At 42.9% G+C, this 13,068-nt stretch overlaps 2 protein-coding genes across 2 annotated transcripts; one reads left to right on the forward strand and one right to left on the reverse strand.

Moving 5' to 3' along the window:
* Nucleotides 1-143: 143 nt before the first annotated feature.
* Nucleotides 144-5,326, forward strand: CTSZ (cathepsin Z). The gene is made up of 6 exons (XM_027881222.1): nt 144-316; nt 801-964; nt 2,707-2,886; nt 3,470-3,620; nt 3,840-4,002; nt 4,455-5,326. Exons 1-6 carry the CDS (start codon nt 174-176, stop codon nt 4,566-4,568), a joined length of 915 nt encoding a protein of 304 aa, XP_027737023.1. The 5' UTR covers nt 144-173; the 3' UTR covers nt 4,569-5,326.
* A 266-nt stretch (nt 5,327-5,592) lies between these two features.
* Nucleotides 5,593-12,985, reverse strand: NELFCD (negative elongation factor complex member C/D; the record flags this gene model as incomplete). The annotated part of the gene is made up of 13 exons (XM_027881221.1): nt 5,593-6,556; nt 6,722-6,851; nt 7,191-7,331; nt 7,542-7,637; nt 7,953-8,067; nt 8,405-8,544; nt 8,754-8,888; nt 9,522-9,687; nt 10,080-10,210; nt 10,991-11,143; nt 11,290-11,397; nt 11,709-11,818; nt 12,847-12,985. Coding segments are annotated over 13 exons (1,599 nt in total), but the record flags the coding sequence as incomplete, so codon positions are not given.
* Nucleotides 12,986-13,068: the final 83 nt, after the last annotated feature.

Genomic DNA, 13,068 nt, shown 5'->3' on the forward strand with positions numbered 1-13,068 from the left:
GCTCCCTGGGAGGGGACGATCCCCGCGGACCGAGGACCCCGGTGGAGGGTCCACGACCCCCGCCCGCCGCAGGTGAGGGCGCCCCGGCCACGCCCCGGCCACGCCCCGCCCTTCGGCCCCTCCCCTGAATCCCGGTGCCAGCGCGTGTCCCAGGAAGCTGCCGCTGACCCAGCATGGCCACGCGAGTCCAGCCGCTCCTTCCCGTCCTGCTGCTGCTCTGGGGGGGCTGCCTGTGCCCTCCCGCCCGCGCCGGGCTCTACTTCAGGGAGGGGCAGCACTGCTACAAGCCAGCCCCGCGCAAGGCTCCTGGGCTCAGGTGAGCTTCGTTCCCCCGTTCCCCCCGGGGCTGGGGCAGCCCCCTGGCCACCGCCTGGAACTGGAGCTGTCCCCCGTCCCCTCTGGAGCTGGGGCTGTCCCCTGGCCACCCCCTGGAACTGGGGTTGTCCCCCGTCCCCTCTGGAGCCGCCCCCATCCAGCCCCTCCGCGGGGAGCAGCCCGGGGGAAGGGCTGGCCGGGCGCGGCCGCAGCGATGGAACCCCAGCACCGCCCGGATTTGGGGGGTCCCCGGCGGTTCGGGGGGTCCCCGGGGCCGCTCTGTCCCCGCCGGGGTTGGTGGGGAGGGGGGGGGACACACACGGGGACAGTGTCGGTCACGGGACCGCGGGGCAGGGCCCGGTCACGCGCCGCCCGCCGGGCGCTCGTTATGAAACTCCACGGAATCCGCGTTTTTTTAAAAAAAACAACCCCCTCACCTGGCTGGGGGTGCCGGCGCTGTAGTTTCTCTCTCTTCCCCGCCGCAGGACGTACCCCCGCCCGCACGAGTACCTGGATGTGTCGGCGCTGCCGCGGAGCTGGGACTGGCGGAACGTGAATGGGGTGAACTACGCGAGCGCCACTCGGAACCAGCACATCCCACAGTACTGCGGGTCCTGCTGGGCCCACGGCAGCACCAGCGCCCTGGCAGGTACGCCCTGCAACCCCTGCCCACCCGCCGGGCTGCCTGCGCCCGGGAATCCCCTGGTTTTCGGGAGGCCAGGGAGGCTTATCTTCAGGTTACTGGCAGCTGGTGTAAGGACGAGGTGCCAAATCACTGCAGAGAAAACCGAGGCTGAGATGTCTGAATACACTGGCAACAGTGGGAATTCCCAGGCTGAAGGCAAGGAGGTTTGGTTTCTGTAGGGAAAGCACATGGAGCGAGGCTGTCCCCACCCTCTCCAAAGGGTGCGAGGGGGAGCACTGGCATGGCTAGACACCTGTCTGCAGAAGGATTGTGTTCACAGCTCCTGCGGGTAAGAACTGGGGGCTCTGCCCTCTCCTCCATGGCAGCAGCAGATGCACAAGCAATTCTTGTGCCTCCTTCCCTTTTCTGGTACCTCAGCCTGAGCTGCAGCACAAGAGGTTCTCCAGCCGTGCCTGGGAATGAGGAAACGAAAGAAGATGTCTCTTGTGTGGAGGGCCCGAGGGGTATTTGCTCCAGGAGCCCGGTTATTCAAAAGAACTATGACAGCACACAGACAATCTGGTTTCAGCAGCAATCTTCATATCAGCCCTCTACTTAGGAAAAGGGAAGTAGTGGTTTGCTACAGAAGTAGTAAATTCTCCAGAGAGAACACATGATTTACATGCTGCAGAAGTACTGTTTGCATAGGGAGGCTGCAAGAAGGTGGACTGTGAAGGACAAATAGAGGAAACCGTGCAGAAAGGGGAAGCAATGCAAGTGTGAGCAGACAGCAGGAATCATGAGGGATACATTCTTAAGCAGTACAAGAATTCAGATGTGTGATACCTGCTAGAATGTAGTGAAGTACTAAGACAGGTAAAATACAACAACTTGTTAACTATATAACTTTGGTTAAGACTTAATATGTAGGTATGCCAACATATAATTTTAAAAATCAGAGTATTCTTTTTCTTAATTGTTGTGAGTAGTTAAAGCATTCATTCTTTTTTTTTTTTTTCTTCATTAAGACTAGTCTGGGAGAATAGTTCCCAGTTCTGTCAAGTATATTTGAATGTTGTTAGTACTAATAGGATTAAAAGTACCAGGGTGGCATAGTTAAGACTGTTAATGCTGCGTGAGAAGCAGTTTATAAATACCCATCAGGAAGCTTTTCTGCCAAGTAAGCTGATTTCTGACAAAATAAGGCAGCAGGGTGGCAATGCCTGTCTGAGATGGCAGGATGACAGTGAGATTCTTGATGTAACAGCAAGGAGATAATTCTGAAAGCTTTTTCTTGCTTTAAGACTGTCTCAGAGCCAGTGATTTGTGTGGCCTTATGACTCTGCATGGGCTTAAGCATAAATCTCTACTCTGTGAGAGATGCTGGTGAGAGCTGGTTTTATGATGTGTATTTGAAAACTCTTTGCTGTCAAAGCCAGGAAACAGGTCTGAAGTTTTCAGAAGCTCGAAGTAAAAGAGGTCTAGGGCTCTTCAAGGCTTTAGACAGATCTTACTCATCTTGCATATTTTTGCTGAGTTTTTAGTGGAAAAAAAAAACCTTCTAATGGAACCCCCCACTAATATCTCAGCCTCTGGTCTGAATTAGGTCATGCTGTGCCTCAGTGCTGACAGTGGAGGGTTTTGCAACCACAAGTGCTGCTGTCTGCAAACAGCTACAGGTTCAAAGAAAAGGAGACAGTTTGAACACAATTTGTAAAGTGTTCCCACATATTCCACTCACAATCCCCAATTTCTTCTCTTTACAGACAGAATCAACATAAAGAGGAAAGGAGCGTGGCCCTCTGCCTATCTCTCTGTTCAGAATGTCATCGACTGTGCTGACGCCGGGTCCTGTGAAGGGGGAGACCACTCCGGGGTCTGGATGTACGCCCACGACCACGGCATTCCCGACGAGACCTGCAACAACTACCAAGCCAAGGACCAAAGTATGGTGCCTTTGCTTTGCTGTAGGGCTCCTCTCCAGGTTTAACAGATCTTAAAAGAGTTTATTGGGTTTTCAGAAAACTGGTTGCTGCTGTTTGACTGACAGAACAGGTTTTCTTCACAGGCCTGTGTGTGTGTCTCTCCTTACTCCAGACAGACAGTGTAGCACTAAATCATGCCCAGGCAAGTTTGGACAGTTAAAGTGTTAATTTAATCTCTTAAATCTGTGACACACAATCTCTAATGTACTGAAATACTTACAAGTGTCACCTCAAGCTAAACAAAGGAGAAATTTAACCTTTGTCTGGTCATGTATGACTGGAATGATTTCTCCATCTATGGAGAAACATGTCCTCATCAAAGCACTTGTGCCTATAGAGTAAAAAATAGTAACTAGAGATAGAAGGGACTTTAAATGTGGTTTCCAGAAAGGTATTTAGTTCACCAGAGAGAAGATGTATTACTAATTACTATTGAGTTATTAATATCTGCCTCATATAAACTTAAAAAAAAATAGTGTCCTATCATTAATTCACTTGAAGGAAAGCACCCTCCTGCAGTGATAATCTCAATTCTGTTTTACAGAGTGTAAGAAGTTCAACCAGTGTGGGACTTGTGTCACTTTTGGAGAGTGCCACGTGATCAAGAACTACACTCTCTGGAAAGTTGCTGACTATGGGTCTGTCAGTGGACGAGAAAAAATGATGGCAGAAATCTACACTAATGGCCCAATTAGGTAAAAAAGAAAATGTTTATAGCTACGAGCAATATGGGGGTAAAAATACCTGAAGCTCAGTGTAGTTTTGCACTCTAGCATATGTGAGCAGCTCTGCACTGCTGTGCACACTTCAGCTTGTTTTGTACATCAGCTGAGCTCAGAATTCAAAACTGTTTTGTAGCCAGGCCCCTGCCCTGATCTTCTGGTATAAAAGCTCCTTTCTGTGCTTTATTCCAGCTGTGGTATCATGGCTACTGAGAAGCTGGATGCCTACACAGGAGGCCTCTACAAAGAGTACAACCCCTCTCCCACAGTGAATCACATCGTGTCCGTGGCCGGCTGGGGCGTGGAAAATGGGACAGAGTATTGGATTGTCCGGAACTCGTGGGGTGAACCCTGGGTAAGGGAGCGTGGGAACAAGCACAGTGGTAGAATCACTCTGGAGGGAAGGTGGGGTTTTTCACTTCTGGAGTAGAAGCTGCCTGTGGATACAAAACCTAAAGTTTTTGAACTAGACTAACAGTTTAAAAATGAAACTTCACTAAGCTGGAGACAAGGATATTCATCCAAAGCTACTTGGTGTCAACTCAATCCCCAATTGTGCCCCTTCTGTGCAGCTCCTGCTGTGGGCAAATGTAAAATTACTTTAGCTGTAGGCCAGAATCAAGTGACACAACTGGAATGGATGAGTGGGATGTAAATCCACCAAAGCAGGTTGCCCCATGAACCCAGTGTCATACTTTCTGCATTCACTTATAAATAATTCATATTTGGAAGACAGAACAGACTCAGCAATATACATTTTCTGTAGTTGTCTTTTCTAATTTACAATGCAAATTAAATCCTTTACAGGGCGAAAGAGGGTGGCTGAGAATTGTGACAAGTGCCTACAAAGGTGGGAGAGGAGCAGACTACAATCTTGCTATTGAAGAGGACTGCACCTATGGAGATCCTATACTTCCTTGATTCTACGTTGTGCATCTTTGTTTAGGAACTGCTTTGTTTGGAAGCTTCCCAGCACAACCTTTTTTTGTTTAAGACTCACAGTTCCACACCATCAGGCAGTTCTGCAAAATTAACCCAGATAGCACCTCACAAGGGCTTCAAAAAATACAGAGCTGCCTCGAGATAATTATTTACAACTTAATTTGCCCATGAAAAAGTTGTCTTGATGCACAGTATTGAAATCATACTGACTTAATCACAGAACCTGTACCTGTAAATATCTATTTTTTTTAAATACAAATCATGTAGGTGTACTGGAAAAGAAAAAGTATACTCAATATTTGGGTCTAGAGCTTATTTTAAATTCTCTGACAGTACTGAGATGATGCAAAAAAACAAAGCTAATTCTGGACATGATAAATTAGACTAAATCCCCTCTTTCCTTGGCCTCCTGGTGAAACAGAGGTGTTGGAAGTGCATGTAGTTGCTTTTATCCATCAAAATGATATAATGGGAATTACTTTGATCAAAAGATGGTCTAAACATTTCTTAATCAGTCTTTGCTCAAATTCCTTGCTTTAATATGTGATTGACTGTGCCATTTTTCTCCTAGAGGCAAAGGACAAATTGCCATACCTCAGAACTCCTCACTAATTTGCAGAAAGGAGGCAAATTCCCTTCCTTAGGAACTGACTCACTTTTAAGTGACAAATCAGTGCCATAACAAATGTAACTAACTGGGATTGTTAACTGCATTTAATAAACACTTTTTCTCATAACTGACTGGATATTTATTATAAGAGCTTAATTCCTGTGTTGGGTTGTCTCCCCCTGTTGTGCTTAAGCTGTCTTAGGTCTAGACCAGCTGCCCAAAGCTTACCCAGGATGGTGCTGCTTTTACTAGACTTTACTTATGAAAGGCCTGATTGACAACAGTCTGTACAGCAGCAGCACAGTTCAGAATCTAAACCACTGGCTGCTGTCTTAAGAATTACCATGGTAGCTCAGAATTCCAGAAAGGACTAACGAAACTTTGAAAGACATCTCTGGAAAAGAAAAAAACACCTTTATTTAAAGGTAATTCATATTCTTGGGTGTGTCCCCCACTGTTTGGCATCAACCAGGACAGAGTAGAGATAATTATAAAAACAAAGCCACAAGAAGCAGTAATGAAACTTCTGCACACATTCATCTTCTTGGACTGCAGTGGAATTCTGACACGGTAATGAAACTTACCAGTAACATCTGATGCATCTATTTACCAAAAAAATAGATTCTGAAAGGGTTAGGGTTAGGGTAACACACACAGAGAATTTTATCTCTCAATACAAAACTATCCTTGATTGTTACAACTCCACTTGCGTTGCACAAAACGGGTTTTTCATGGCAGTAAATATGGAGGATATTTAGAATTCTAATATAACGCAAAGGGGACAAAAAGGCATTGGGGCTTCTCTGCTGTGCAGAGCTAATCACACAAATCCCTTTTTTTCACAACTTGCAATATCAAAGCCTAGAGAATTGAAGATTTATTCAGAGAATTATCTGCAAACTACCTTCCCCATTCTTCAGGTTCTGGGCATTACACAAAGAATGAGTGCTAAATTCAGTAAGTAACAAAAATAATGTTCTTTTAAACAAACATGTTTCTCTCTTGCTCTCCCCTTCAGAGCATTCAGATTTATACTGATTTGTGGAACAACAGAAAACCCTTCAGTATTATTCCATTTGCTAAATTACATGAACAGTTCTCTGATATGAAATACAAACAGTCCTCTGACAGGAACTTCAAGGTCACCACTCAAGTCAATCAAATGCCCTTCAGCCCTTCCCTCCTTATTTTATATTTTTAGTTTTGCTGGTTATGTTGCTGTTTTCTTTTTGCTGCTGCATTGCCCAGTTCTAGAATCTTACTGGTGGAGAGGGAGGCAAAGTAGTGATCCTGTGCTCTGCAGTCTTGATACTTTCCACTGCTTAGTTCATCATAATGAAGTTAGATTTGCAATGAGCTTAAAAAAAAAAAAAAAAAAAAGAGACTGTTCAGTACATTACTCTGAGTCAGTGATTTATCTGTTTGTTTGTATGTGGATTTCTGCATCATGTAAGTAATTAGGATTTTAGGGTCTGGAAGACGTTTTTGATTTAGGATAGGAGAAATAAATGGACTTACTTACCTATGAACTCAGTGACAGGATCATGTTCACCTTCTGTTTTTATAGTACCTGCAATACTCTCATTCTCCAAGATTGGAAGAAAAAGCTGTACAAAGTCTGAGGTATATGGAGGAGCAATCACATCGAGCACCTGGAACAGCAGACAAAACTAGATTACTCTTTCACTTACAGGGGTAGTAGGGACACTATTTAATTCACATAATAGTCTTGAAAGCATGCAAGTAGTTGCACTTAGGATCTATTGTTCTCCATACAAGTAATTAGCTCTGTGTTCTTGAGGTACTCTGTCCAGAAGTCAGGAGTTAGAAGGACTGTCACATCCTTGTGAATACTGATACACATACGTTGCTCAGAATCTGATCTCAGAACCTGAAACATTTCTGAATCCAAGGCAAGCTGATTTAATATCCAAACACATACAACCAATATTAAACTTTAGATGGCAGTAAACACAGTTTTTGCTGCTGACCTCTGTCACAAAGTATCTGATGAGCGAGATATCCGTGTCCAGCTTCTCCAGGCATTTGCGGATGTAGCTGACAACAGGCAGGACGTACCCTCGGCTGAGCAAGTGCACCATCCTGTCCAAGAGAGTCTTCTTCAATTCCAGCTGGGAGTGCAGGGAGGGAAGAACCAACAGATCAGAACTTCCTCTCAGAAGTGTGCAATTTTTGCTCGTTCAATATCTGATATGTTACACTTTAACCATGACCACAGTCCTAAACTAAGCTCTTCCAACTGCTCTGAGAGCAAAAGCCATTAACTTGAATAAATGTAACTAATATGAAGGAACACAAATACTGCATCCTTTGAGAGTCACCTGCTCCATCACATCCAGCTGGGAATGTTCAGTTTCAAAGAGCTTGACAAGAAGTTGTAGGACTTGAGGATGAAGCAGCTGATGGCACGTACTGATCTGCAAACAAGGCAGCAAAGTCAAACGCTCAGAACTGCAATTTAAAAACCAACGCAGCAGTCTTTTTAGACAAGTTTACACTGATGTTCAGTGCCAAATGGAAATTCATTTAGAGAACTATTCTACCATTCCTTTCTTTGATGCCCAAGTTTTCCTAGTGTAAGTAATGCTGAGCTGAAGAAACCAAATAATTAATTCTGGATAGATTCATCTCTATGTAGTGACTTAATGCAAACGACAGGCATTCAGAGGACTGGTTGTTACAAGCATCAAAATTGTTCCTGCTCTCCAGCAAAGCTTTAGGTACACTCTTACCTCATCCAATAGTGCCAGGTGAACTGGAGTGTGATCAGTCTGCAGCTGGAAGTATCGTGGTTCTGACACTGTCCAATCCACCCACTTGAGCACACCCATAGCCACCACTGGGAACCTGCAGAAAGAGAGATCCCTTCAGCACAGGAGCATGAAAAGTAAATGAAAGCTTTATTAGGAAGACATAGTAATGTCACCTTTTCCCAGTGGCACAAAAAAGCATGTTCTGGGACCCAAGTTTTGTGTGAAAAGCAGGATTTATGTGTTCATGAGAGATTCCAAAGAGTCAGATGGACAATTCTGAAAGCTGCTTTCAGACCACATCTGCACATATTCTACAGCAAGGATGCCTTCACAGAGTGGCCCATAATGACATCTCCCTTCAGCAGCACTGCCTCTCCTAAATAATACTTTTCTTCCAACAACTGAAGCTTGGGGCCAGCCCCTCTGCTCACCTGATGCACTGATAGAGGGTGCTCAGCTCTGCAACCAACTCTGATGCTCCTTTGTTCTCATTGCAACACAGATTGTGAACAGTTTCGATGGCTTTTGAAGTTGACTTGAGCTCGTCCTTGTTTATGCTGACTCTCTTGTTCTGGAAAATTATTGCAAGGTTTGAATGCAAGAGTTGTGAATGTACTTTTATGGTTGTGTTTGATCATCAGGTTCTACACTCTTCAGACATGTCAGCTGAAGCCAGAAACACCTCATATTCAAATAAGGAACTTCATGACCATACATTTCCTGCAGCACAGTCAGGCTGCTGTAGGTAAAACCAATATTATTCACAGAGCTGAGCATTACCTTTTTCCACATCTCTACCACACTGGCTGCATAAGCCAGTATGTGAATATATTTATGTTTGTGGTCCTGGTTGATCTTAGCACCTGGCTTAAACAAGGACTGCATAAAGAGGTCCAGAAAGGCAGGCACTCGAATCTGTGAAGAAAATGAAGGTTCTATCAGAGCCTGAGGATTAGGAGAGGTGATTAAAAATATGGCTTTTGTATTTGATAGATCTCACATAGAAAGAGATAACACACATTTCCCCTTGAGAGTAGGTTAGACAGTTTTCTGAAGAGACTCAAAGTTTTAACAGAAAAAAAATAAAAATAATTAAAAAAAAGGAAAACAGAATTACAGACTATATTGCTAAAGTATCTAAATGCCATCATATTTGTTACCAGAACCCATGTTAGAATGAGGCAGTGAGAAATATGAAATGTGTCATTTAGGCCTGTTTATAAGAAACTGCAGAAGTGGGCAGGTTTTTGGTCAAAAAATTGATTCCTTGCCATCTTTATGTCCTATTGTAAATTTCTTTAATGTAACTATATGTAAATGACAACTTGGAATAATTAAAAAACCCAACAAAAAATACCAAGAAGGTAATGCAAAACAGAATACAAGTAGCAGTTTCACATTTAGACATTACTTACAATTATAGAGGGATGAGTGAGTGCTAATTTCATTTTTGTGTCCATACAACACTTAGCACAACAAGACATCACATTCCTGAGTGCTGCTGCAATAGAGGTAAGCATCAGAGGTCACAAACAGGTAACTACTAACCAGTTCTACTGGTGGTGGGTCCATGCTTGTAAACATTTTGAACAGGACAGTGATATCTGCTGGATTCAGAGCTCCTTTGGACAGCATTGCACCAAGAGCCTGACATGCTCGGGGATAGGAGGCTGCAGTACCCAGTGCTAGAGTGATCTGACTGGCATCGTGGCCTCTGCATGGAGAGCAAACACACACAGTGACTTATTTTCTTAATTCAGTGACTTATTTTCTTAATTCAGACATTTTAGTTTAAGCCTTACTGATCAACAGGTAATTACAGAAATAGGCCCGTATGTTTGTTTTTAAGATGTTCATAAAGTAGTAAAAATACATATTTCTTAATAGACAGAAACTTCACTTCTTTGCTTTTCCAATTTCAGGTCGCCCTGGCACAGGGCACTGAACTTTGCTGCTGTTCTACAGAAGGAAGCCTGCTGCAAGTGCTGCTGTGTTGCAGCTAAGAATTCTCCTTTTGCTAGTAAAAGGAAATTAAGATGAGCAAAAGACAGCAGTTTACAGATTCTGGTGACTTATATTTTAACTCACAGTGTGACTCCCACTCACTTCTCATGGGCGTATCGCTGCACCTCCTGAGCGATCCTCCTGACAGCCGAGCCTCCCTGCTCCTCCTGAGCCAGGATGGACATCATGGACTGGGCAAAAAGGTAAGTGTGTTCCCCATGGCACACCATCTTCTGTGAAAGCACACAGCACAAAGCTTACCAGTCAACAAGGAACTTCCCAGGGTGCTGCTGGGCTCACAGGGAGCAAAGGGAAAAAAATAACAGCAAAACTGCAAAGGAAAAAAAAAACAAAACAAACAACCCAACACACAAAAAAACTAGGCAACAAAATCAAACACCCAACAGCCAAGAAAAAAGTACTGATTGAATAAAGCATTGATGCCAAGCATGAAGAAATGGCTAAATTGAGAACTTAATTTCTTAAATGCCAAAATTGAGAGGGAAATCTCTTCTACTTCCACTCGGTAGGAGAAGTACAAAGCCACTCAAAAATCATCAGGTTATTTCACAACATATGAACATATGCTGGGTTGATTCAGATGGCAGCTTTCACACTGATGTGGATGATAAAACAATTATTGTAATTTGCCAAGGGTCTGACAAAACTGATCTTAACATTTCACATTAAATGTGAAAGATGACATTTTTACCTTCACCTTTTTACAATCCTTTTAATAAATATAAAAAGTGTCATAGAAGCAACCCAAGGAATTCCTGGACACAGAACAAACAAAAAGCATAGATTTCTGGGTTTTAACTCAGATACACTTTCTCAAGATTTTGTAGGGAAGCAAGATAGTCTATGATCTCAGAATGATCTGTATCTCCTAACTAGAAAGGAAAACATAAAAAGGAAAAACCCGAAAACCTCCAAAAAAAAATCAAACAACAAACAAACCACAACACCCAACCAAACCAACCAACCAACTAAAAACCCAAAAAACAACTTACAGCAAACTCAGGGAGGTTTTTTTCAAGGTTTTCTTCTCCTCCATCCAGAATTGTTGCCAGAGATGTACGCAGGACTCTGGAAAATACTTCTAGTTGCTGACATGCTGTTGAAACACTGGTTATTTCCCCTTGATATCCAGCATCAGATATAAGCTACAAAAACATTATAGAAAACTCGTTATTTAGGATATCCTAATAAGTTCCAGAAGAACACACAAAATGCAAGATTCACCTTGCAGAGACTTATTGGAATTACATTCATATTATATACTTGAGTACATTATACTGGAGTGTAGTACCTTCACAGTAAAATTAAGCATTAAACAGTCAGGATGGGCTTCTGCCAGTTTGTAAAAGAGATCTCTCCACGTCGTATGTGCTATCATTTGCTCAAGCCAGGCTGGAGTCTGAAAAGATTAGAGCAACAGAGAGAAACTTAACAGTGTCTAGTTGTCAAGATCATTAAAAGTAAGGATTTTACCTCTCAGGAGTCCTGTGAGTTGTTCTACAAAAATTTATTACAAAGGATGCATTCCAAGTTCTCTAAACCTCTGAGGACTCCAGTGAGACAGAGCTGGTTTTCTGAAACCAGTTGTTTCTTAACCAAAGAGTTTTGAAGATACAATTTCCCTTCCCCCACCATCTACTACTCCATCAGATGAAGGCATCTAAGGAGGACCCACTCGAGTAGAGACAGCAACACGGATTCCATGCACACCTCTCCTTCCTCTGTAAAGATGGAATCTGCTTTCCGAGGGTCAAAATGCTTGATAAGTAAGCTCTTTAAATGGTTTTCTACAGTCTCCTGAACTTGCATTGGCTCAACACCTGTACAGAAGGAACAGAAAACTCAGCAGATGCAATCCAATCGAACACGGCAGCAACATCTTACATTTTCCAGTGAGAACAGAAACTACTCCAAAATTTACCAACACAGAGAGGATCAGAGGAGAGACATCAGTTCTACTATTGAGCCATACTGATACAGTCAGATTTACAGACTCTCCACCTTTTTTCCTAAATGTTTAGGATCACAGGCAGGTCACACTAGACCCTTTCTCTCACCCTCCTCATCAGACACACAGACAGCAATGCCAGCCATCCCAAAGGACTGGTACTGGGCATGATAACAAAATGCAAATGTATCTTGACCACAAAAAGGGCAGGGGAACAAACCCACCCTAACACAGCCTAAGTTCATCCTTTTAATATACTGGCTATCAGTAGCTTTGATAGTATTCTACAAAACAATATGCAAATAGTAGTAAGTAGTTCTACATTTCTGAACTCAGAGAATAATAATTCTGGTAATTTGTAAACAAAAGTTTACACTAGCTAAGGAATTGAGATACCACAAGATAATACTGAATATGTCTCGCAAGAGGCTTAATATGTCATTCTTGTCTCAGAGAATGCAGGTTCTCTGTATGAAAACCCACAGTGTAACCACTGATGCACTGAGAGGGAACAGTAACCAGCAACAAGGTAACTGTTTTTTCAATTAAATTATTTAATTCTATTACAAAACATCAAACATTTCTAACACTATCTATGTTATAGTCCCCCTTGCCCTTTCAGTGAAAACATACAGAAACTATAGCTTATGTGGTTGTTCCAACTATAAAAACCCTTTATAGGGTTTGGCAGCTTGTTGGCATTTTGAACTGTTCAAACTGTTCATCAACAGATTAATCCATTATTCTCTCAGCAGAATAAACATATTATTATAAAGGATTGAGCCACATACAAGATGACAACTTTATAACAATCCATTTCCCGTATATGATCAAATTTGCCATTGTTTCAGATATTTCTGACAAAAGAAAGACTATAAACTATACTGTATCACTTATTACCTGTTTGAATGAGCCACTCTGCCAGCAAATTTACAGTCTGTGCCACTGCAGTGTAGTTTTCAGAGAGGAGCTGGATTACATTCTCTGGAGAACCTCCTGCTTGGAAATACCTGATGAAAGGATTACAAAAGAACCATCTGAGTCATATTAAAAACAAAAAACAACTGAACTCTAAATAAAGGGAAAACAACTGTTTTGTACATTTTCACACACACTTCCATA

This window comes from Empidonax traillii, unplaced genomic scaffold (assembly GCF_003031625.1).
Source record: "Empidonax traillii isolate 1590-97213 ecotype Southwest subspecies unplaced genomic scaffold, ASM303162v1 scaffold86:size2944007, whole genome shotgun sequence".
In the NCBI taxonomy this organism is placed as follows: Eukaryota; Metazoa; Chordata; class Aves; order Passeriformes; family Tyrannidae; genus Empidonax; species Empidonax traillii.

Excerpts from the sequence above, each read along its gene's own strand:
- CTSZ (XM_027881222.1), top strand. The coding sequence starts at position 174 with ATGGCCACGCGAGTCCAGCCGCTCCTTCCCGTCCTGCTGCTGCTCTGG. Across the intron at positions 317-800 it reads CGCAAGGCTCCTGGGCTCAG|GACGTACCCCCGCCCGCACG; the intron begins GTGAGCTTCGTT and ends TCCCCGCCGCAG. Across the intron at positions 3,621-3,839 it reads TACACTAATGGCCCAATTAG|CTGTGGTATCATGGCTACTG; the intron begins GTAAAAAAGAAA and ends GCTTTATTCCAG.